General features: G+C 39.7%; 1 protein-coding gene across 16 annotated transcripts in view; it reads right to left on the reverse strand.

The window, feature by feature from the left end:
- SYNE1 (spectrin repeat containing nuclear envelope protein 1) overlaps positions 1-26950 on the reverse strand; it is a 707535-nt gene that overhangs the window by 43105 nt on the left and 637480 nt on the right. For 15 of the 16 annotated variants that reach the window (XM_068232018.1, XM_068232014.1, XM_068232012.1 and 12 more), the window contains 8 exons: positions 26290-26452; positions 17467-17654; positions 14615-14765; positions 13395-13577; positions 11720-11857; positions 11332-11523; positions 9854-10184; positions 573-715 (listed from right to left, as the gene is read on the reverse strand). In XM_068232018.1, coding sequence (XP_068088119.1) covers positions 573-715; positions 9854-10184; positions 11332-11523; positions 11720-11857; positions 13395-13577; positions 14615-14765; positions 17467-17654; positions 26290-26452 — 1489 coding nt within the window. Of the gene's footprint in view, positions 1-572; positions 716-8755; positions 8825-9853; positions 10185-11331; positions 11524-11719; positions 11858-13394; positions 13578-14614; positions 14766-17466; positions 17655-26289; positions 26453-26950 lie in introns of all 16 variants that reach the window. The other variant, XM_068232025.1, reaches the window with a different exon arrangement.

Raw genomic sequence — 26950 nt, forward strand, 5'->3', positions numbered from 1 at the left:
TACATGTTAATCAGGTCAAATCTTAGACAGTTTTTATTGAAGTGGCAAAATTGGCCAATCATTGCCCTTTCTAAATTGGATGTGTGGACGTGGTTTTAGATGACTAAATTAACAAATAGCTTCTGCTATGTTAGAATGGCAAGAAAGTGACAGAATGGCAAGAAAGTGACATACCCACAAGAAACACAGCACACCTGTGGTGATTAAAATTGTAAAAAACTTTCTGTCTTATAACATTTACTGTTGATAATTGTGTGTATATTATACCGAATCACAAATGTCATGCTTGGATTTATCTAAGCTCTATAAGTGACCAAAGTAGATATAGTGCCTGCAATACTCCTGAGCAACTGGAGCGTAGTTGGCCTTTTGTTTAGAATGAAAACTAGATTATTAAAAAAATGATCATTATTATTAGCTGTTGAACATTCACACCTGTAGCTTCAAATGCTGGTTTTGCAGCACATATTCTTTGTTGGTCTGGAAGCCACTAATGATGCAGATGAGCAACCCTGACATTTCAGAGGCATTCATCTAGAATAACAGGCTGAATCCCCCGTGTCAATACTTACATAGCCTGTGTAACTTGAGTCTAGTTCAGGCCCGGTGGGTGTCCTGCTTCGAATGACATTCTCTGTTTGTTGTAAGTGGAAGCGGCTGGTGTCCAGAGCTTTGTCTAGTTGACGGATCTGTGATTCCAATAAACCCGACTCCCCTAAGACAACAACAAAAATACTACATCAATCCTGTGCTCTAAATTGTCAAGCTTTAGATGTGGGATAAAATCATAATGACAGCTAAGCTGGCAAGCATGCAAAGAGAAGCACTGGATGTTATTATCAGATGTGTTGTTAAGTGATGATTAGGCAAGCATTGTATGTGCTTTACTTTATAAATATTAAAGTGCCACGTAAGAATGAATTAGTAGTGATTTACGCGGCCCCTATATTAAATTTAAGTATAGAAGGATTTTCAATAAAGTCCTTTTTACCAGGGCTGTGGAGTCGGTCCAAAAATCATCCGACTCTAACTCCGACTCCTCAGTTTATGAAACTCCGACTCCAACTCCAATTTCAGGTACCCAAAATGGCTCCGACTTCTCGACTCCGACTCCTTAGTCTAATACTTACCAGCCCTGCTTTTTACACCAAATACATATAAGAGGGAAATAAGGACATATAGCTCCCATTGTTGTTAATCACTTCGCATCCAGACCTTGTTTTCTCCTTATGGACCAGAGCAGTTTTGACATTTTAGCTATGTCCCTATTTAATCGGCACTTAACTTTATCCATACTTATGAAACCTAAATGAAATACATGTCATTTTTTCAAGACAAACTAGGCTTTAATTGTATGGGATTTCTTTCCCATCAAACAATTTTGTTTTCTATGCATTTGAATGGGAAAAAGAGAACTGTGTGCATTAAAACCTGATTGCAGCCAAAACATTAGGAGGAAGGGATAAAGCCTATGCCACATAGTTACTGCTGTTTCTAGACTTTGCAATGGAATACACTCCCTACCCTCTGTAACACCAAGGCCAAGAATATAAGCCTATGGTGTCACAAAATTAGGAAGTGAGCAATAGCAGTACAGATGTTGCTGAGGTTCCATCTCCTCCCCCAATGCTACCAAAAAAGTGTCTATAAAGTGATCTCTGTATAAAGAGATCACTCCTTACACGTGAATTAGAAAGTAGGAAAATGTGTCTACAGTGGGGACATTGTCAATAGTAAGAACAATAAAAACAAAAAAAATGTGTATGTTTGCCAAGCCCTCTTGCACTCATAATAAGCCAGTTACACAGCACAAGGAGCACGAACAGCATGTGTACTTACTGCATTAACAACCTTGCCACAAACTGTAAGCTAATCCCCTTCCTCCATAGGCACACGCAGGGCGGGATTACAACTGCCCAGAATCCCCCCCCCCCCCTCAGACCAGGGACGGTGCAGTGTCTGGGGACAGGCACAAGTTGATACACCAGAATATCTGCAGGTATCCTGCAGCTCACAGCACTGCCACCTTTCTTTCCTTGCTACAGCTGACTTTGGATGGAGCAGCAGCGTGTGTACAGAGCATGGAGCAGCTCTGGGGAACTTAGAGTCAGGTATGAGCACAGCCCTGTGCCCTGCTGTGTGAATACTTCATTTTCCCCTTCATTAGCAATGTTGACTGTCCTCATTATCACCTGTATCCAAACTGCTCCTGATCAATCTCGTTGTCGATCAGGAGCAGATCAGACATTTAGGAAATAATTATACAATACAATAATATCATTTGTAAAGCGCTTTTCTCCTATAGAACTCAAAGCGCATTATCAGATCCTGTCAGTCAGATGGGAAAGTGCATTATGTGTACCCAGCATGATGTCCTACCATATTATTATACTGTATTGTGTGTGGCTGAGGGAGACCTTTCAGGAATCCCCCCTTGAAAATCCTGGGTTTGCCCCTGCCCTCTGCATACTGATTGGACCGTGTAGAAGGAATGTGTGATATTGAGTCATCATTCTGATAATTAGCCTCATGGTGCTGGACAGATAGAATTAATACAATACAAGACTGGCTCACAGTGTAGCTCTCCCCACCCTCTTCCTTTAGTGTCAGTGCAAGGTATGCAGGTGACTATATAAAGCTGATATGAAAACAAATACAGGTACTTGTAATAGCTGTATGATAATGTATTTAATAATTATTTATTGATTACATACAGTACATGAATTCAATACATTTTTTTTAAATTGCCTGTAAATCAGCATTTAAAGAAATTACACTCAGGAGAATGTGTAATTTGAGGTGCTCCAATAGAGTCTTTGGGGTGTATGCAATAAACTGTGTTAAGCAGAATTACAAGGATTAAGTCTTACTGCGTGATGAGTAGAGTGTACTGCATTGCATGTAATGTATTGTATTCTGCAGTAAGACTTTACGCTCATAATTCTTATTAACACAGTTTATTGCATATACCCCTTCATTTCATACTGCAGAGCAGAGTTCAATGTTGTTTAGCGGCAGACAACAGCCAAACTGAAATCAGCCATCTAATCGGATATCTGATTGCTTGCTCTTTGCACAAATGTATCTTATTACAAGGCCTTAAAGGGAACCTTAACTGGCGAGGAAAAATTAATTCACTTACCTGGGGGCTTTCCCAAGCCTCCTGCAGCCGTCCGGTGCCCGCGCCGGTCCTTCGGTGCCCTCCGGTCTCCCTCCGCCGCTAAGTTTCGTTTTCGGACGACTGCCAGTCGTCCTCGGGCCTCTTCCGCATTCCTCGTTGTAAACTGCAGTAAAGCGCGTCCGCATGACGCCAAACGTGTCATGTGCATGACGCCAAACGCGTCATGCGGACGCGCTTTACTGCAGTTTACGACGAGGAATGCGGAAGTGGCCCGAGGACGACTGGCAGTCGTCCGAAAACGAAACTTAGCGGCGGAGGGAGACCGGAGGGCACCGAAGGACCGGCGCGGGCACCGGACGGCTGCAGGAGGCTTGGGAAAGCCCCCAGGTAAGTGAATTTATTTTTCCTCGCCAGTTAAGGTTCCCTTTAAAGCAGAATGAGGGTCAGATATAGGAAGCCGCATATAGGAAAGTAATAACAATGTTCAGGTCCTACCTTTTAAAGTGACACCATTTTGCAGATTGTTTGTGTATTATTGTTGTACAGCGTGCCTATTTTAGTCAGCGTACTGCTCCTGGATTTCTCTGTCTCTCTGTGGGTGTGCCTATTAATAGCCTGAGAGTGGAGCTCCAGGAAAATCCTGAATCATACATGTGAATAGCTAGTGTTCCAACTGGTAACTGTGTGCAGCTCTTGTTTACACAGACTACAGTCCTTGCCCTCCTACAATTCAATTTTATTGCCAGTTTCATGTAAAAGTATACAGCATGTCAAGGAATCCCGTAAGCATGACCTTCCTAGCAAAACACGTGAGGTTAATTCTTTTTTTTTTTACAGATACATTTTGCCACTTCAATGTAATATGAGGTCAAGGAGATTTTTAATACAGTACTTTGGGCACATTGGCCTCAATTCACTAAACTTATCTCCTGTCTTTAATAACTCTTCTAGAGTTGTTACCATGGTGATAAGGCATGTAGTATTCAGGAAACATTTTACCTCAGGCAAGCCTAAAGTTAACTCTTCTGTCTTTAAATTAACTCTCCAATCCTTAAAATAACTCCAGAGTTAAAGACAGGCTGTTAATTAGCTGCATGTGAAAATAACTACAGAGGAGGTAAATTAACTACAGAGGAGGTAAATTAACTACAGAGGAGGTTAATTAACTACAGGAGAGGTAACTTAAGGAATGAAGAGGTAAGATAACTCTCTCACGTGTGGAGGTACGTTTTCTCTTGCCTTATTATCTCTAGCATGATCTTAGTGAATTGAGGCCATTGTATAAGTAAGCTCTCATACTACATGGAAGTGGTGACATTGGCCAATGAAGTTTGCATGCCTTTATACGCCTTTATTCAAACACATTTTTTCCCAATTTGCTAACATGCTTGGAGCAAAACTGTTCTGCTGCAAGCTAGGTGAGTATTGAGAATAACCCCAGACAGACATGTACTAAGAAATCAGACATGGCTATTCTCCAGGCTAAAATAGTGCTCTTAAGGTTACAATGCTGAGCAAGTCTGATGGGTATCCTTCCAAATTTTGAATGCAAAAGGAAGGGAGGCTATATTATATACCCTAACATTTGGAAGCCTTCATCCATTTTATGTAACACTCTCTCCCTCTCTCTCTCTCTCTCTCTCTCTCTCTCTCAATCTATTCAATTAAAAGCCCTAGTTCACCCTCCTGAATTTGTCATTATTAATACAGGTGAAAACCACTGTGCATTGCTTATAAATGTGGACTTACTATCATATTCTTTATAAATGGGACAGTAGGCAGAACTAGTGCTTTAAATAATCTTTCAACAAATATCTCATGAAAACTGCCATGAACACAATGTCATGGCAATCAAATAATATGCATTATTATTATTATTTAGTATTTAACCACTTCGCATCCAGACCTTGTTTTCCCCTAATGGACCAGAGCAGTTTTGACGCTTTAGCTGTGTCCCTTTTTAATCAGCAATAACTTCATCTGTACCCATGCCACTTAAATGATCTATATATCGTTTTTTTCAAGACAAGCTAAGCTTTCATTGGGGATATTTTGTCCCAAGTAAAATGTTCCTCTCTATGCATTTTAATGGGAAAAAGTAGAAAAAAAATAAAAAATGCATTATTTCTCAATTTTGACCAATTCCTGTTTAAAAATAAAAAGTGCTATTGACATAAAAACTGTGCCACCAGTTTATGTCGTCCCAGTATAGTAATCCAGATGTGTCCCCAGTATCACCCCCAAGTATAGCCAGACTTGTCCCCAATATCAGCCCCCCCCCGCTTCAGCATAGCAAGATGTTTCCCCTGTGTTTGCCACCCCTAGAATAGATTGACAGATGCACCCCCAGGAATAGTGCCCCTCCTTTACAGCCAGATGTGTCCCAGGGATCAGAATTACCCCATTATAGCCAGATGTACCCCCAGGATTAGCGCTGGCCCCCCATTATATCCAAATGTGCCCCCAACATTAAGTTATGGCCCCCCCAGGTGCCCTGATGAGCCATATTATTAAATCCCCCCTCCCCTCGGTTACCCAGATGTCCCCCAGTCAGTTTAACACCCCCCTTAACATATCCCCCCAAGAATTGATAGCAGATGTTCTCCACCCCCCATCATGCAGCCCCTCCTTGCACAAATCATTAAAAAAAATTCACCAGCAAGCAGTCCTTCTCACCTTACCTCGTTCCTGCGACTATCCTGAAGCCCAATCCTCCAATCCCCACTCTGCAATCAGTTGCATATTGCCGACAACCCAGGTCCCAGCTTGAATACGTCATCAAGCCGGGACCCGGGTAACCGGCAATACGCGGCTGACTGCAGAGGGGGGATCGGAGGCTCGGGCTTCAGGATAGTCGCAGGAACGAGGTAAGGTGAGAAAGACTGCTTGCTGTTTTTTTTTTATGATTTGTGCACGGAGGGGGGCAGATGAAGGATTGCTGCAGTTAACTACTGCAGCGATCGTTCATGGGAGGGGGGTGGACTAATTGGCTACAAGGGAACATGTTCCCTTTCACCAATTAGTAATGCAGCAGACAGTGCTGGGAGTGCGCTCTGAAACGCACTCGATCGTGAACAGTAGGGCTGCAAGCTTAATCAGTATATCTACGTCATGGTGGCTTGGAGGGTGTCACAGATGACGTAGATATACTGTAGCAGTGGAAAAAGTGGTTAAGTAGGGGCGACATCTTCAGCGCCAATGTGTCACTTAACAGTCCCACAAAGGGGTTCACAATCTTTTCAGCACCATAGTCTAGGGCCAATTTAAGCCCTATACACATGCTTGATTAAATTAATTAATAAATAATCAGGCATGTGTACAGAGGCCTTCAACCCGCAAGCGATCCACCTGGCAGATCCACTCACCCTAAGTGATGGCCGATACTATTGTGCATGCTGCTCTCCTGCCCACCCCATGACGTCACGCATGCGCAACTCCGTTGTCCCTCTGCCCTTCTGCATAGCAATAGAGAGCATTGTCAGCCATACAGTTGACTTTGCGTCTGTGAAGCCAGGCCCAGCGATGTTGCCCTGAGGGATCGGGTCCCGATCCCCAATGGGCAACATCCATCAAAGGTGTGTACGCATGTTAAGGAGGAAACTTATCTGTATTTTTGGGATGTGGAAGGGAACTGGAGTGCCCCAAAGAAACTCATGCAGACATGGGGAGAACATACACACTCTATGCAAAGTGTGCTCTGGCTGGGATTCAAACTGGAGACCCAGCACTACAAAGCTAGAGTGATACCCACTAAGCCACCATGCTGTATGAAATAAACAACCTTTCAAAAACCACACCCCCCAGCTAGTGTACGCAAAATAACAAGGTCTGACACTAAGTCTAGACACAATTCCTTACATGATTACATACTGTACATTTATTTAATCATTCAGAATTTGCATGATATATTTAGCATTACATTTTTCTTTACACCCTAACTAGTCACTAACGGACAACAAACTCTCAACGCCCCGAGCCCCGATAAATCCCATAACTTCAGTATCCTGGCTTAACTTTCCTGTTATATTATCAGCCTAATGGGGCAAGATCCTCTACCTCAACTGTAGCATGTTTTCTTCATTGTTCAACTTACATTTGTATTCCACATCCCTAATATACAGCACAGTGCTCCAAAGTGCGTTGGTGCTTTCTAAATAATGGATGATAATAAAAACATAATTTGATATTTGTTGACTGCTTTTATCATTTTAGTTTATGTACTAATTCAATACACTTAAATCCATAACAATATTTGTCATGGTACGTAATAACTTTCTCAGAATTTTCAATGGATCACCGCTGACTCATGTGTTGTAGATGATTGTTTTCCATCAGCACTAGCGATCTCTAAGCATTCTTCTTATAGAACCCTGCACTTACATAAACATAACAAACAAACTCTGAAGTCAAAAACATCTTATCTACAGAACAATCATTTCCAGTTGAGCTCATAATACTGTGAGATTTCCCAGAATAATTTATCAAGCAACAAAAAGTAACAGGACGGTGACTGATGCTTGTAGCCCAGAGTAACTGAGTAGCAGAGAGCTGACAGTAACTGGGGAGGTGAGTATAGCTAATGCTTGATGCTAGAGGCTGCCAAATACTTGTCCCTCCCATCTTCTACTAAACATGAAACAAATAAGGCAACATTTGTCCATGTGTGTATGTTATTTTTGTTGCACTGTCTAGGCAAAAGGAGTTGGCCATTAAATGGGATGAAAACGAAAGTATTCCATTGACGATAAAATCTTAACTGTACAATTTTACCACTTCTAAATAATATGAGGGACTGCCATTCAAAGTATGTTTGCTTGGTTTACTCTTCTTTTACATAGATCTGGTCAGGTTGTATCATTAATGGGCACCTAAATGAATTAATGGACCACAATCTTCATATCAAAAGAAGCCTTTATCATTAAGGTCAATCTGTATGTAGGATTTTCAGAAAGGTTGATGGCACTTCAAGTAAAACCTAGGTACTGAGATTTAATCTGACCGTCTGGGCCAGTCTAAAATCCTTTCTGGCAGTCACAGGCCGTGGATCCTACATCATGATGATGCCCCCCCCAAAAAAAATCTGAATTTCTATAATGGCCCTGATTCAAATACCAACAAAACCTACAGAGAAGTCACACCTCAAACCAGACACAGCTGGAGCAGTTTGCTAAGGAATAATGGGCAAAACTATCTCTTCACAGTTGCAGAAGTTTCACTGAGAGCTACAGGAATCACTTGTTTCCAGTGAATGCCTCTAAAGATTGTGCATCATTTACATGCAAGACATTTTCATTTGCATTATTATTTCAAATAGTCTGTTGAATCATAACTCTAAAACAAAGTCTGATTAACAATAGAGGGTGCCAATTACGTTTGTCAGTTTATACTTCAGACATAGTTGAGAATTCTTGTTTTTTAGGAGTACCAACAAAGTTATTCCAAAGTAGAAGCTCAGTTTAAAGTACTAAACATCATTAGCAAGCTATGCTCATTTTGGGTTAATTATAAAAGTTATGTTAATATTCAGTGTTATAAGCATGCAGAATGGGGAAGGCATGTGATATGTTATCTATAGAAAGTGACAGTGACTTGATCTGAAGCTGTGACAGGGAGGGATTCTGGCATTTAGCCTACCAGTGGACTTTTTCAGAACACTTTCAGTAAGTTTAATATAGTCTTCAGGGCTCTCAGGAATTATTATATCTGTGAAGATAAAGGAAAGGCTAAGTATGTAGCAGGTGTGCACGTGTTTTGGATTCAGGTGGATACACACGGTTAACACCACTAATAGCTGGTCCAGCAGTTACTACACAGTTTGACTTCTTCTAAAAATATCTGCACTGTTGTTGTTCAATGTACAGTCCTGTCTCAAAAGTAGCTGTAACTTGATTTTCATTTATGTGTGTTAGTGGGATTTCTGTAACAGCACCGGTCAACCAACTCGTGCTCAGATTAAAGCCTACAGTAGAGTTTGGAGTTTTATTAAAACAACACAAAACAAAGGTAATGAAAAGTGAAGATGCTGCCCATATCCACCAGTTCCATTTCACTAAATGTTTCTAGAAGAGGACCTGAATCTGGTAAAGCTATTTCTCAGGTTGGGACACCTTTCACATTTATATCTTCTGCTCCAGCAGAATACATTTAGATTTGTTCATGTGGTACTAATAAAGAGCATCCATACTTAGGTATCCTTTTGTTTTTCTTTTTCATTTAATTCCACGCCTAGATTAGCACGCGGCTTATTCAAATGTATGCTGGAATAGGAAGATAGGTTTCATGACTATGTTGAAAATGACAGACGTAAAAAAAACAACTTGGAAATCTGAGTCGGAAGTGTCCCAAAGATCACCTTTTCAATGATGTATTATTACTAAATTTTAGAGATACCAACAAACATGCAAAAAGGTTTATCTTTTAATAAATGCAATGCAAGAACCACAAATTATAGTAGACCTGGCAACTAATGATTCTTCACTCAACCTTAATCGATGCAATGGATTTCTTACTGGTTGCTATATTTCATACGCTTGCTAAAGCTTTGTAGTTATGGTTTTGCTCCATAGCAATGCATTACTTAGGCAACATATGCAAATGATGGCAGGATATAGGAACGTATGGCAAGGTGCCTTGAGTTAGGAATCACTAGCAGTATGTCAATATCACTTTACTTCTGTGTGAATATGCCATTTTTCTCATAAATCTAAATAAAGAGCAGATAAAATACATTACCAGATAAACCGGTTGCTCCTTGTAGAAAGTAGCTCTTGTCATGCTCATCTTCATCATCAGAGTGTAGTGCCTGAGCAACTGCGGTTTCTAAATCCCGGCTTAGGTCATAGTCATGATCCCATTCCAATGGTATAGAGTCTACACTGGCTGGAGTATCGCGGCCAGATCTTTCACTCCTCATTGGGACAGTAAGAGACAGGGAATGGTTTGATGAAGGTAGAGGAGAGAGAATGCCACCTGAGTTCTTCGAGTGCCACTGCAGATCAATAAGATCCATTGTTTCATCTCCATCCACCTCTCGGTCAGAGAAGTCATGTTCATCGTCAGTCAACTAAAAATAATCAGAAGGATTCATTGCAAAGTTTAGAAATAATGAATAATTTTCACTGTAAAGATGAGGAACACTAATTATCAGACTTAAATAAGATTGTGCGATTGTTGAATACTAATTACTAAAGAAACTTTTTTTACACAGAAAAATGTAATGCGAGCTACTAGCATCCATGGGAAGAAATACACATTCATAGCTGGGAGTAGGTAATTTGGGCCAATGTAAATTTTATAATTACAGACTACAGATGGTAATTTGGGGGCTGGAGGCACCACAAGCAGCAGTCAGCAGAGGAGGCGCCAGAGATAGGCAGTGGAGTTTGGCTTCTGTGTTGTCAAATTCTGGGTAGTGCAAGTGGTTTGTGGTGGAAGAGGCAGATATTAGCTACTTTGTAGTCAAACTCGGGTTAGCGGCAGTTACTGTGGGGATAGTAACAATGGAGTTTGGCTAGGGACAGGTAGAGGGTAAATTAATGCAAGGCACAGTAAGGGGGTATTTTAGTGTTAGGCATAGATGAGGTGGTTAGTGTAAGGATAGGCAAAGATAGGCCCATAGTAGAATTTTTTTAACATTACCGATATTTTGATATAGGCAATATGTTGTGCCCAAATTAACATGCAACATTTTCAAATGTACACTCCATAGTTCCACAAACAGATCCAATGCAAGATGTTAGACTCAATTACATTTTGTTACATGAAAAGGCATTTTGTGCTAGTGTCAAATACATTATTACTGGTAAGATGTGACGGACGTCAATATGAGATTAAATGACTACAGTTTTGACTTGTGGCAAATGAGTAGGGGGGTCTACCTGAAGATAGGTCTGCTTTTCTGACTACTTCATGATGGGGGTAATTGGACAGCTCCATAAACTGCCATACAAAGAGCTTTGTGGGAGAAATGTTTGCGCCTATCTTCATTGCCCCATGCAAAGTATCTGCTTACTGTTGGCAGACATAACATGTCAATCTCTGCTACCTACTGTCTGTTGGTCAAGGCCCTACATTTAGAACTCTTATAAATCATTTGTGAATGAAAACAAAAATACATAGAGAGTAAAATAAAGTGTACTTTGTAATTATGATACCACTGCCAGCATCCACCATAGGTGAAGTAGCAGTTGTATAAATAAAAAAAAACATACCGGAAGGCGAATGAGTTTTTTGTGATATCGCTCAACACGACCAAACACTTCCACACAGTATCTCCGCAGTTCATCTAGTTCTTCTTCAATGACAGCTGCATCAAGTGGTTCACTCTTTTCTATGAGTTGTTCTCCTTGAGTAATAATCTGGTCAATCTTGCTGTTGTTTAAAGCAATCTCTTGCTGGAAGGCCTTAGGAGAAGAGAAAACTTAGATCATAAAATATATTTCTAACAGGCAAATGTATTTTTCCTTCATTTTTCCTTCACTGGTTCCAATAAAAGCTCAGAACTACCTATTCTACAGAGAGAGCTTATATTGACTGATAGCGGGTTGTCTACTTTACAATGATTTACTGCCTATTTGATACTAGAAACTGTGTACTCACCTTTAGCTGTTTGATTTTGGCCTGAACATCACACTCAGAGAAATGCTCAATGTTTGTTAACTGGAGGTCCATTTCTGTGAGCCACACCAAGATGCTGTCACGAGCTGTCTCAAATTCTTCCCGTTGGCCAATAAAATGCTTCAAAGAAAAAAAATCAGATAAGAGAAATTAAATGATTCATTAGCCTTCTACTAAATAAAGTAAGAATCCACAAAAAAACTTCCAAAATATATCATATTTGTTAAGATTCTTCATTTGAAAATGTTTTATTATAGATCTAGTGGACCTGAATTACTTAGGATCTTTAAGGTTGGAAAGCACAGTAGAGAACGCATGTGATTCCACAAAGAGGGCCTGGATTTATTCAAAATTATTAGGTACCAATGTTCAACAGTATGGTGCTTAGCTCACAGTGCTAGCCTTATGTCCCAGTGCACAATGGATAACAGAAAGTTTACTTGACAAATACTTAATCTAGCAGCATTTAAAGTGTATCTGAAGTGTCTTCAAATGTTCTAAAATGTACACATCACAATGTTCTGGGGTGTGTGTACTCAATCTGCACTATCCATTCCTTTAACCTGATTCATATAGATGAGAAATCCTCCACATGTAAGCCCTGGGCAAATCCAACAGTCAGAGCTGTCAGCTGGAGCTTTACCTAAATTCAATGGTAGCATCCTTTCATCTCCGCCCACAATGCAGCATTATTCCCTGCCAGACCCTTCTCTGCTACAACTTGTAAAAGAGAGGTGGGTAGAATTTAATGTCATAGTGTAGGTGGCAAGGAAGGAAGCCTGGCATTGCAATTAAGCGTAGTATGGATACAGAGGTGCCAAAAGGATAAAAGTCTAAAAAGTCTAGAAATCTAAAAAGTTTAAAACATGAGGAGGCAGTGGTAGACTTACCTCCTCCAAGCAGACACAAAAATTGCCAATGTGTTTGTTAAATAGAACAAGTTTATTTACATACTCCGGGGGACATTTCAACATGTTTCGCAGGTTTGAACTCGCTTCATCAGGCAATAACAATGGAGTATTAGCACCTCTGTCTATCTTGACAGAGGTGCCTGGCTCTTCTACTGATCACATATGCTATTACTCCGTTGCTATTGCCTGATGAAGCGGGATCAAACCTGCGAAATGCATTGCATTGTCCCCCGGAGTATGTAAATAAACTTGTTCTATTTGACAAACACACTAGCAATGTTTATGGCTGCTTGCAGGAGGTAAGTCCACCACTGCCTCCTCATGTTTTAAACTTTTTAGATACTTCTATCCTTTTGGTGCCTCTGTATCCATACTACGCTATATCAAGTCCACTCCTGGTGGAGGGGTGTTACCCCCTTTTTTCCCTCATTTACGGACAGCGACTTCTTAATCCTGAGTGGGATCAGGTCTAATCTCCCCACCACCTTTGAGGTAACCCTGCTTTGTGAGTATAGCTTATTACTCTATCATACTTAATTTCAACTACCAGTACATACTACACTATATTTGGCTCTTGGTGTCCCTACCCTGTGTTCGGCATTGCAATTAAGTCAAGCTTTGGGCAGCTGCAGTAATATAGCAAGTTCAAATGTAAGACATTAGCTATGAAGTCCTTTTTTTTTTTTTTAGCTTTTGTACAACTACATGTTTAATCTGAACAAACGGAGGTTAAATATAAGACAAACCTTTAATCTCCTCAGAATAGATGTAACTCTTTTCTGCAGGTTGTCCCATCGCTGGTTACCTTCATGGACCATTTGTTTTAGCTTACAAGCAGAGTCTGTACGGTTTTCCCTAGCCAGGCGTCTATACTGTTTATTTATCAACTCCAGCTGAGTAAGACTTTCATGAACTTGTCTCTGGAAAGCCTAAAACACATATAGACATAGAGTTAATACCAATACTAAGATTTCTGAGATGCAAAAGAAAATATTTTTTGCATCTCCTATATGCTGTGATATTGAAGACAGATCAAAAATGCTAACATGACACTGAGGAAGTAAACTAAGGAGGATGTGCCTATTTTGAAAGAAAATTAGTTAACAAAATTATACATATATGTGTTTGTGTGTGTGTGTGTGTGTGCGTGCGTGCGTGCGTGCGTGCGTGCGTGTGTGTGTGTGTGTGTGTGTGTAGATATTTCAGTGAGGTTATGTAAACATTTTTTCATGTGAAAGTGTATATTTGACATAGTAGAAATGATAAACTAAGATAGGAAAATTAGTGCAACTCTCTTTATATTTCCCCTTGGTATATGACAAGAAGTTTTTACTCTTTATCACAGCTGCTACTGTTACACGGAGGAAGAATAAGAACAGAACAGGTGGTTAGGCAGAGGACAGCTGGGGAAGTAACAGACAGCTGTGATTCAGCAATGTGTTACATTTTGCAGAGACTCGTATCACTGATGGACTTTTGACAATCACAGTTCTGTTTTCTTTCCTTCAGTGTAGGTCTCTCCAATGATGTGTGTTACTCTGCCACTATTAGTGTGACAGTTCTTGCTTAGATATCACAAAATACATGTCTTGTTAAACACAGTCCAAGATAATTAGCTGTGAAATGATTTCTACATTTTTTGCATCTTGCACCTCTTATAACCCAGCATTTTCTCTTTTAGGCCGCTGCAGCAGAAGATCAACAGGTAGTATGAGTACCTCAGTATTTTATTTTGCATTCACTCTAAAAACCTATTTTTAAACAATCTAGTGCTTGTCAAACAGACTTCCCCAATTTGCTCATGTGTCTATAAACACTTACGGTAAGTTTGTTTTGTACATTATCATTTTTTTCACTTGGATCCTAGTTTTTTTAATATCTTTCATACTGATTACATTCGTATAAAGTTTTCAAATATCAGACTAAAGTTCACCAACATCGACTACTAATGCGGTTTGAAAATGACCTCAAATTTTTTCAGCTCCTCCTTTGCCACAGTGTACAGCACTCCAGAAGAACTTGGGTAGGCAGCAGTCCTTTCTGAAATATTCAGCCAATCTTCAAACCGTGAGAAGTCCTCCAAGAATTTCTGCCAAAGTCGCCATGTTTCCTCAATCCTACAGATACAAACAGTAATCTTTAATTATTGGGATACTTTGCTTAAAGTTTGCTAGTGGCCCATACCTGATCACTGCCTAGAACTAGCTGGACTGAGCTACAAAATGATTTACTAGCAACAGCTGTGGCATTAGTCTGAAAAAAAGTGCAGTGGCGGCTAGCCAGGTCATGACATTTATAGGCGATCAATGTGCAACTGCTTTTGCTGGATAAAACCAGTTGCTTTCTAGTTTGTGCTTTTCACTCAGGACTAAACAAAAGAGCATTTCAAACATGTTGAAGCTGGTAAAACATACGGAATGAACAAGACAGGTATGTAAGTGTGAGACTTTGTTTGCTTATTGGCACACTTGAACCACTAAGCTCAGCACTCAACAGAATTCTCAAAGCTCAAATCATAACACATCAACCAAATGCAACATATTTGGTTTACTCAAAAGAAGAAGAAGAAAAAATATATATATACTGTATATAGACTGAAAGTCCCAAAAACAAAACAAAAATTGAAGATATGTTTAATTAAGTACATTAGTTTACATGGTTTTAAGCCTTGGGTTATAAGCATAAGGATTAATTTGTATATTTAAAAAAACAATCAAAAGAATGCTGGATTTCCACATGTGAGGACACAGAACACTCAAAATCCTTTTTTCACAAGGCAGTGCTGTCTAAATGGCTATTAACTAATGTGTACTAATGTGTACTTATACTCCAAATCACATGACATAATAATCAATAAGCTGTGCTCCTCACTCCCAAAGCAGAGATCGGCAAGGGAGTGTGGTATATAGGAATGTGTTTATGCTCCAGCTTGCAGTAGCTCCTTCCTTACACATATTTCTATACAGCTGTGTTATCACATGACTCACTGTCACACGACACACTCAGATTTACTGGAGCTTGCATCCACACTCAACAACCTTAGGGGTAGATGCTGGAGCACAAAATATGCATATGTAGCACTGTTCCCTACCAAACTCACTGGGAGATGAATGACACTGGACATAAACAACACTGGACATAAAATAAGTCATGGGTCTTAATTCATTCAATTCACTTTTTCTCCCAAGTTTTATCCGCGGTAATATTTTCCCACCTTATCAATAAAATGTCCTTTAAGCCACCATTGAGCCAGAACATAATTTTGACAGTACATTTTCACCTACCTTATAGTACTTATAGTACTTTTCACTTGCAAAGTGCTGAAAAGTTATTTTAAACAGAAGATGAAAAATCATCTCCTAGGAGAAAACTTAGGAGAAATGGGCTTCAATTCATCAAGCATTACCGCATTCGGTAATGCTGAAAACAGCTGACTTAACGAAGCACTTTAGAAAATGTTAATTCATCAAAGCTGTTACCGAATGAGAAGCTGAAATGACACAGCAATGAGATAAATTACCGACATGTGCTCAACAAATGTTAATTCATCAAGGTTACCACATTCGCTAACACATTCGGTGTTTATCTCAAGCTCTCCCCTGTCGTTACAGGCTTCGAAAGCCTTCTGTGTGAATGTTTTCATGATTAGCAGGAGCAGGCAGCCAATAGAAACAGCCCCTGTTCTCCTGCAAGTGCCGCTGATAGGTCACACAGGCTTCTCCACACAAGCTTTCAGACCCCCCAGGCAGTGTGCAGAGAGAACGGGTCAAAATATATCCCCAGATTCCCTTCGGTGGTGTAACCCTTTCAGGCCCTGTTTGATAATGCAAAGATGCTGGTGGTGAAATAACCAAGCATGGCATTTGTAATGTCTCCAGGAAGTTCATCTACGTTGTGGCAAATAAATAAAATGTTAAGAAAGACTGATCGACAGATTCAGAGCAGCAGAGGCAGTATAAATAACAGTAACTATAACACCTTTACATCTAAAGGGATGTCTGGATGCCTTCTATTGTTATCAGCTTGTAACAACACAGGGACATTCCAAGCTGCTCTGCACCACTCTGCTGTTATCGAACAGCCTTTGATGAATTGAAGCCTAGTAGTTCGGTAACTTAACGAACCTCTACCACACATGGGAAAATATTGATGAATTAGCACAGTGAAGTGTAAAATACCGAATGCGGTATTTTAAGGACTGGGGTTTTGTTATCGAACACCCTTTGATGAATTGAAGCCAAAGTGAACTAAATAAGAGCTATTGGAACAATATTTACCTTGCTCCTCTACCAAATTCTGTAGATGGGCAATTTGAAAAGGGGGGAGTGGGCAATTAAATGGTAAAATGAGGGCTTGACCATTTAATTAGGGGCCACAAGATGGTATGAAAATATAATGGTGGAACATGTGATGTCATGTGTTTAGTGGGGGCACATGTAATAGTCTGCATACTCAGTCTATTGCACATGTTAAGGCACGCAAATATAGATACCGGTACATATAATGGGCTGAAATTTTAGTATGAAAGGGGATGCATACTTTGACTTGTAATGGGATCACATGTAACCAGCTTTAATGTAAAAAAAGGGTTTAGTTTGCCTTAAAGCCACACCCCCTTTTTTGACAATACAGTAATTTGTTAGACAGAGGGAGGACGTATGTTACAACATCCCTTTTCACCACAAACCTCTGAGATTCAACAAAAAGCAATTGTATAAACACACTCCTATAAACACACTGCATAAGCTGCTGGCCACTATAATGACATGAAGTTTCTTTTTTTAACCTGCATGGACTACATGATGTTTAAGAACTTACTTGAGTCGTCTCTCCATAGACATGGCACAGATGTTCCTCCACCTGCGATCCAGACTGCGAGTGGCCTGCTGAATGGAATCACACTCGCTGTCATTGGCACAAGCATCACAGTCATGTAGCAGGACTTCACAGAGATTCAGAACCGAGGCAACTCCCGTACTGTGCTTTTCTATGTCTCTCTGCAGCTCCTGAAACACATGCATTATAGTGTCGTAACACGCTGTACTTCTGCTGTACACATAGAATTGGGCAATCTGTCGGAAACCAGAACTGTTGTATCCAAAAAGACATGAGTGAGAGCTAAACTGCAACATCAATCAGTATCAATTATACATATTGTGTCAGATTTATCAAAGCCAGAGCTATGGATATTTTGCTGCTTTGTCCTTTACTGCTACATTTTTGCATCCGTTTTGCTCCAATTTTTCTAGCATTGATTTTAATACATCTGTATCCATGTTTATGCAGACTACTGCATTTCTGCAAGAAAATAAAAACAAGATGATACTTCCACGAGAACTCAAGTACAACAGCATCTCATGTTTTCATATTTTAACCTGCGCTGAAAAACAAAAACAAGAAAAAAAGTTCATTTTTATATATATTATTATGATTCCCTCTAGCTGTAGAACATAGGAGATTCAGCAAAAGTGGACTGCATTTTTATACATTTTCTACTATCAAATAGTGAAAGTTTGCAGACCACGTCTGGGTTATCTTACGCCATAGTGGAGTTGCTGAAAGGGTCTTTAATTAAAAAAAATCATACTACTGCTGCTGCTGCCGCCGCATGCATACACTCACAGGAAGAATTGTGATTTAAAAGGAAACTCTACTAGTGCTACAGAATTGTCCTAAATGTGATCAGAGCAGCACAAGTCTTTTTGTAAGCTAATGTTTTTAAAAATTATCATTCCATTTTAATTTGAAGTCAGATAAGATTTGTCAGAATGTGACACACTCAAATGGCTTTTCTTTGCAACCATGAAACAGTAAAGTAGTAACTTTTGCAAATCGTTGTCAACAAATGCATTAATACACTGAATGGCTAGAGCCTTTGATATGTCTGTCTGCCAGTTTTGTCAGCTAAAACATGAACTGGGAATGTTTAATACACAGATGAACAATGCAAGAAAGCTGAATGTTTGCCCTTAATCCTACTATTGAGTAGAAATAAATTGAAGGGAAAGTGTTTTTTCCCTTCAATAGGTAAATACTTGCAACAACAAAGTGCAAATTCATAATCCTTCCAGCTCATCTGCATGTTTTAATATTGACCTGGTGGTGCTTGCAAGCTCTAGTCATCTATCATCGTGTGCTATGATTAAGGACGGATAGTCCGAAACATGTCAGCTCCATGATGCCTGCCTAGTTTGTATTTTGACATGTCTTCAATAAAGGTTATCTTCAAGTGACGAGTGCGGACCCTCTCTTGTGCGCTCTAGTCATCTAATAACAGATAAGATTGAAAAACATACAATCCAGGTTTACTGGTCCACTGATGTGTTTTCCAGCTACTTAGTAAATTAACATCTATCTGTCCCATTTAAAAAGTGAACTATTTAGGGGGTTAAAAACAGTTTCTCCTTTAAGACGACTGGATTTTTGAAGCATGGGTTCCCTTCTCCTAAGTTCCGACTGCAGTAAGTCCCCATGTCACTCCATTTTCTTCTGCCCATGATTTAAGATAAAGTCACTCTGAATTATAATCATATTAGTACTATAAAAATTAAAAAAGTAAGAGGTTTGTAAGAGGTAGCACAAAAAAATTGCCACAGACTGGCATTAAATCAAATCTGAAATAAAAAGTAGAAACAAAGAATTTTTATTTTCCTTGAATAGCCATACAGATACTATAAAGACTCAAATGTCCTCCAAGGTACTTTGATCCTTACAAACAATCCAGCACATAGCTTCATGGAATAGAATGCCATCTAGTGTAATGATGAACATGTTGGGTCCTATCCTTGCTAATAGAAACTTAACAGGCATTTCAGCCAATGTTCAGTTAACTAAGTCATAAGAACTCATAATATTCCTTGAGAATCATTCCAGAAATTTATGTTTACTAAAGCAATCCAAAACATGTTTCTGGGCATTTACATGGCAGCATACTCAAAGGCTGACTATGTCCACTGAACCTCACAGGACAAGTAACCTTATTCATTTTGACTGTGGCCAGCTCACAGAATTTTTTTTTTGTCATGGACAGGTCTCTTCTATATTCTATATACAAATTTTCTTATTCTGGTTTTACTTATCTTCTACCCTGAAGAACACAGCTTTTTGTACTTCAGAGTGTGATCTGCTAAAGGATCAATCACTCTCCCTTGCTTATTTCTGTCTGCTTATTGCTGTCTGTCAAGGGGACTCTGGCTATCTGAATAGTTGAATTGAATGTTTGGCACCTCACACTTCCCAGCTCTGACCTGTAACTTCTGACAGACCTTACTTTCCTTCATGCATTGTCCTAGCTACCCTTTCCTAGTACAAGTCGGGGAGGGGATTTCTTGGGAAAAGTTAAAGTCCACCCCCAGGGCAAAACACACTATAAAGCCTCATCTAAAAAAAACAAAACAAAAACAAAAATAATAAATTCATATGAAAAATATAATTCAAAAATGAGATTAACATCATATTTGAAACGAAGGATAAAAGGTGCTAGCGCAAAATTGGGCATTTCCACTGTCCTCTGTGCCTTCACCCAAATAGACATCATAATGGTGTAAAGATCCCCCAGACCATCCAATAAAGATACATATAGTTTTGAGAATGCAGGGAGCCTGCCACAGCTGTAATTTCTAAGGTAATTAGTCCTACTGTGGTTGAGGAGGTGGAATCAATCCATAGATGTGCCACTAAACTAATGTGCTCAGAAAGAAAAATTATGGGAATGTTATCATCAATTTTCTAGTAGCAGCAGAAGTTCAGTGAAGGAGATTTTTACTTGGAATTTTCATAGAGAGATAAGGGGCTTGATTCACAAAACAGTGCTAGCACATAGCATGACAGTGCTATGCGCTTAGCACGCAATGTAATGCGCGTGAAGGTTTGCACGTGTAAAGAGTTACGTGCACGAAAACCTTTGTACGCATGCGCACATTGATTTTTATGCGCGCAAATCTTCACGTGCATTACATTGCATGCTATGCATTTGCACTGTTTTGTGAGTCAAGCCCAAGAAGGTGTTGGGTCATTCAACCTGCATGCTTTATCCAAATACTATACAATATACTATATATTTAAACTAAGGTGTTGTTCTCAGTTAAGCACATAATCGCTTCTTTTTCTAAATAGTTTATTTTTATATATGTTTCTAAGAAGAGAACAGTCACTATCTACAGTATAATGGCATAAGCTGCAGAGAATAATAATAATAATAATTCCTTTTTTTGTATAGCGCCTTTCTCCTGTCGGACTCAAAGCGCTTGCGAGGCAGCCACAAGAGCGCACTCAGTAGGCAGTAGCAGTGTTAGGGAGTCTTGCCCAATGAACTCCTTACTGAATAGGTGCTGGCTTACTGAGTAGGAAGAACCAGGATTTGAACCCAGGACTCCTACATCAGAGGCAGAGCCCTTAACCATTACACTATCCAGCCAGAACTCTGAAAACGTTTTATGAACACTTATATAAAGCAATACTTCGTAACAAGTAATGTGTGAAAAGGATGATTAATTTCAATACTCCCATTTTAGTTGTGCAATATCTAATGAGCCATAATAATACTGTACCATGCACTATTATCATGGGTGAATGCTAATAACTGTCCTATTCATGCCATTGGTGGATCATTAATAAAAAATGTATTGACCACAAAAACATCACGCACATCTTTTATGTCATTTTATGCATAATTAGCATTGATACAGTAATTTGTGCTCTTAATATAGTGAGTATGAATAAATAGTTCTATAAAATGTATAGGGGCTGATGCAATTCACTTTTACTCCTAAGTTTTCTCCTAAGAGATAAATTTCACCTTCTGTTAAAAATAACTTTTTAGCACTTTGCAATTGGAAAAGTACCAAAAAAGTAGCTGAAAATTTACTGTCGAAATTATTCTGAGAATGTTCTTGATTGCTTCTGGCTTAACCACTTGCCGACCGCACGCTTATACCGTGCGTCGGCAAAGTGGCAGCTGCAGGACCAGCGACGCAGTACTGCGTCGCCAGCTGCAAGCTGATTAATCAGGAAGCAGCCGCACGCGCGAGCGGCTGCTTCCTGTCAATTCACGGCGGGGGGCTCCGTGAATAGCCTGCGGGCCGCCGATGGCGGCTCGCAGGCTAAATGTAAACACAAGCGGAAATAATCCGCTTTGTTTACATTGTACGGCGCTGCTGCGCAGCAGCGCCGTAAGGCAGATCGGCGATCCCCGGCCAATCAGCGGCCGGGGATCGCCGCCATGTGACAGGGTACGTCCTGTCACTGGCTGCACAGGACGGATAGCGTCCTGTGCAGCCCCGATCCCCAGAGGAGACAGATAGGAGAGGGAGGGGGAGAATGTCGCCACGGAGGGGGGCTTTGAGGTGCCCCCCCGCAACATGCCTGCAGGCAGGAGCGATCAGACCCCCCCTGCACATCATCCCCATAGGGGGGAAAAAAGGGGGGCGATCTGATCGCTCTGCGTGCCCGCTGATCTGTGCTGGGGGCTGCAGAGCCCACCCAGCACAGATCCCAACAAACAGCGCTGGTCCTTAAGGGGGGGTAAAGGGTGGGTCCTCAAGTGGTTAAACAGCATTTTATTGATCAGATGTAAAATATCATCACCTAGGAGAAAACTTTAATTGGATCAGGCCCTAGTGTCTTCATACTGAGCCCATATGCAATTCACTTTTTCACCTGAGTTTTCTCCCAGGGGATAATTTTTTATCTTTGATTTAAAGTAACTTTCCAGCATGTTTCAACTAAAAAGGTACCAAAAAGTAGATGAAAAAGTGCTATCAAAATTATTTTGAGTATTTTCTTGCTTTCTGGTGGCTTAAAAGGCATTTTATTGTCAAGTTTAAAAATATCACCTAGGAGAAAACTTAGGCGAAAAAGTGAATTGCATATGGGCCTGAATGTGATGAGTTAACTTACTACAATTCATGATGGAGAAGAGTAACCTTCATAAACAAGTCATAAACAAACAGTGGGCCATATGCAATTCACTTTTTCACCTAGGTTTTAACCTATGTGATACTTACATCTCAGCTTGTAAATAAAATTTTACACCACTAGCAAGCAAAAAAATACTCAAAATAATTTTAACAGTACTTTTTCCCCTACTTTTTGGTACTTTTTCTATTGCAAAGTGCTAAAAAGTTAATCAAAATTGAACATGAAAAATTATCTCCTAGGAGAAAACTCAGGAGAAAAAGTGAATTGCATATGGCCTATTATCAGATAATTGGAAATCCAGGCAAAGCAGTAACAGTTAAAAAAAAGTGAACTATTCACTTCCAACAAGATTCATGTTTGACAAACATAATGATTCACACATCTGCTGAACTGCTTAGCCTATTTAAGCATTGCAGCTTGTTGTGCTAACTGCCTACTCCTTGAACAGTGAACAAGTATGATTACCAGACCAGCACACAGTCCATTTGGCAGGCAGTTGAAAAGCTTTAACTGGTAATACTAGTGTCAGACATGTGGTTCTTCTTAGTAAATCGCCAGGCTAGCTGAATGGAATAACAAACCCCTTGGCAGGAAAAACAATATTTTCCTGTTTGCTGGGGTTCAGCTTTAAGCAAATGTAATCAAAGCCTCAAATACACGTGCTTGTTATGAAACTGTAAATAAACAGTGTTACGAAAGAGGCTTCTATGAAAATAATTATGTAGGCCATAATTCTGCCTTTAAGTGATCAAGTGTGGTTTCCCATGATGCATTACTCCCAAATATGCAAATCCTCTTTATGCCCCTGAATGCCAGGCACACACAGAGCTGCTGGTATAATGGGCCTATAGCTTCATGTGGTACTATTAAAACTAAGAGAACATAGTAATGTGTCTCACTGCAGCATCATATCCACATTTACACATCGACAACCAGGTGCTGTCACTGCTGCTCTGCTTTCAAGATGAATCTGGTGGCAGCAAGAGTTACACACCTTAGGATACGTGTACAGTGGTGCATTGCGGTGCGGGATAATGATTGCTTTGCAACGCGCCAATGCAACACCTATAGTGGCAACCACATTGCAACACTGTGTGTGCCACATTAAAGTGAAGCATACTTTGTTTTTTTCACCACAAATTGGGCTTTTTGGGGTTGATATTTGTTTTCAGTAATTACTTTATTTTCTCTGCATTTTAAAGGGAAATACAAGGAAAAAATTAAAAAACACACTATTTCTCCAATTTCATCCCCTATGGTTTTAATATAAACACTGCTACTGTGCATAAAACCCACACATTTCATCTGCCCATTTGTCCTGGTTATCACAAGATTTTAATTATGTCCCTAGTGCAAAGTATGGTAACAATATATCATTTCAAAATAAAGGTGTATCTTTTTTGGTGTTTTTTTACCCACAATTTTCACGTGCACGTGCACAGGGATGCACGTGCACCTCACGGGAGCGCGCACGTGCATGCGTGCACACATGCACGCGCACAGCGTCAGCAGCACTGTTCGACTTATAAAAACAGCCCGGAGCCATTAAGAGGCTCTAGCAGGACATTTTTATAAGTCAGGTTGTCATAAAGTGGTTAAAATAACTTTTCATTCAACTCTTCAATTGAAAAGTAACACTACAAAAAGTAGGTGTAAAAAGTACTGTCAAAATGATTCTATTATCTTGCTTGCTGATGGCTTAAAAGGCATTTATTGGTAAGGTGGGAAAATATTACCTAGGAGAACACAAGGGTGACACCGAGAGCCCACTATAGTGTAGTAAGTACTGGCAATGAATGGATAAATGTAAAGCAAGTATAGTTATACTCAAAAACTAGGGTCTCCTCTCAGGCAACCACTGTAAATGCAGATGGGGAGATTAGACCTGTCCCCACTCAAGATTAAGAAGTCACTCTCCGTAGATAAGGAAAAGATGGTCCCTCCACCAAGGGTAGACTCAGACAATTTGCAAAGAAACAGAGGTGCCAAAAGGATAAAAATAGCTACAATCGTTAAGAATAGAGGAGGTAGCGGTGAACTTACCTACTTCAAGTAGACACAATATATTGTTGATATTGTAGCTTTGTAACTTTGGAGTATGTCAATAAAATTGCTTTATTTTACAATATCAACAATTTTTTGTGTCTACTTGGAAGAGGTAAGTCCACCGCTGCATCCTCTGTTTTTAATGATTTTAGCTATATTTATCCTTTTGGCACCTCTGCTTCTTTGCAAATCACCAACGAGAAACCTTAGGAGAAAAAGTGAATTGAATAAGGGCCTGTCTATTTTCACGACTTTAACATGCTGCAATGAATAAGGTTGACCCGGAGCTTAGAAATGCATAGCTGAGAAACCATTTATGATACTTGCATTTGACTGAGATCCCTGCAATACACTGTTTAGATGCCTGATGCTAACAATCCTCATAATTCAAAGTGATGCAATATATAAGACTGGAATCAAGGAGGGTATATATTATTTTACTATCCTTTTTGCTACTGTAAATCGTAGACAGCTGTAATAATTAATTGCTTAACTACTTTGGCCTCCTGGACGTACTAGCTACGCCCAGGAGGCCATGTGCGCGTACGCACGCTCCCGCGGCCGATCGCGCGCGTGCACCCGGCCACGGTTCATTAGCCTGGCAATCAGTGAATCGGGCTATGGTGCCCGATCACTGATTCCTCTCCCCCGCAGAAAAAGCGACAGCTTCTCTCAGAAGCTTTGCTTTTTCTGGCTGTTGCGTCCCCCATGCGTCTCTCTGTGAGTGACGTCATGTAAACAAACTCATGGCCGCCATCTTGTGGCCAAAAAGTAAAACTACAACTAAAAGTAAAAAAGATTTAACTCAACATACATTTACACTCTAAGACTACTGTTTACATCCCAACCTCCCAAAAAATACCCAAATAAAATGTTTAATATATAAAAACAAAACAAAAAGCATTACAATAAAAAAAAACAACATGTAAATATTTACCTAAGGGTCTAAACTTTTTAAATATCAATGTAAAGATGAAATATTTCTATATTTTTTTTATTTTAAACTTGTAAATAGTGATAGATGCAAAATGGAAAAAATACACCTTTATTTCCAAATAAAATATTGTCGCCATACATTGTGATAGGGACATAATTTTAACGGTGTAATAACCGGTACATATGGGCAAATACAATACGTGAGTTTTAATTATGGAGGCATGTATTATTTTAAAACTATAATGGATGAAAACTGAGAAATAATGATTTTTTTCCGTTTTTTTTCTTATTCTTCCTGTTAAAATGCATTTACAGTAAAGTGGCTCTTAGCAAAATGTACCACCCAAAGAAAGCCTAATTGGTGGCGGAAAAAACAAGATATAGATCAGTTCATTGTGATAAGTAATGATAAAGTTATAGGCTAATGAATGGGAGGTGAAAATTGCTCGGATGCATAAAGTGAAAACGACTGAAGGCTGAAGTGGTTAAGCAGCTTTAGACACCATGCATTGTAAAACATTAGTGTTGCACAACCGGTCTCATCCATTTCAGTACAGTAACTCTGTTAACATACCTGATTGAATGAAGGCCACTGAGCTGCGTTTCTTAGTTCCACCGCTGGTGCATTGACAGCAAAGTGGGCTCGTGCACTTGGACATCCCACGATGTGGTGCCAATGCTATTAACGCTTTTACTCCTGTTACCGGCAGGAGTGATGTACCATACTTATTTTGGGTTTACCTGCTGCTCATTTAGTTTCCTTTGAATCTCTTCTGAATCGCTGGTTTCATACACGATAGGTTTGGACAGCTCTGATTCTATGTGACCCAGCCATGATCTCAGGCTGCTCATGTTCTTATCCAGCTGTTGCACTGCAACCAAAGTCTCCTTTAATTTCTTCACCCTGACAGGAAAAAGTGAAATGCATCCTCATATTACTGTTGTTAATATCCCATATCTGGATCAGCACTTAACTTACATTTAAAAACCTTGAATTTTGATGCAGTAATAATAGTCTATGCTATGGGGGGTGCGGACCGGAAAAATAAGGGCAGTTAATACAGCCATCTTCATGTTATCTGTTAAAGCCAAACTCCACCCAAAGTGTTTGTTTTTAATTAAAAAACATGACCAAGGCTAGAGCCATTGCTGTTTTCAATGCTGTCTGTGTTGTTCATTTCCTGTCCTTTGTCACATATGAGAGAAAAAAACAGGAAATTAATGAAATGTATTCAATAGAAACAAAGACAGCAATAAAACCTAACATAGGTTCTAAACCTTCCTTTCTGTAAACAAGAAATATCTTTATTGCTGTCTGTATTTCTATTGCAGAGTTTTCTCCCCACTTCCCGTCTTTTATGATATCATTAGAAAGAGCAACAGGATATGGGTGACATTCAAG

The sequence above is a fragment of the Hyperolius riggenbachi genome, chromosome 4, assembly GCF_040937935.1.
Source record: "Hyperolius riggenbachi isolate aHypRig1 chromosome 4, aHypRig1.pri, whole genome shotgun sequence".
NCBI classification, from domain to species: domain Eukaryota; kingdom Metazoa; phylum Chordata; class Amphibia; order Anura; family Hyperoliidae; genus Hyperolius; species Hyperolius riggenbachi.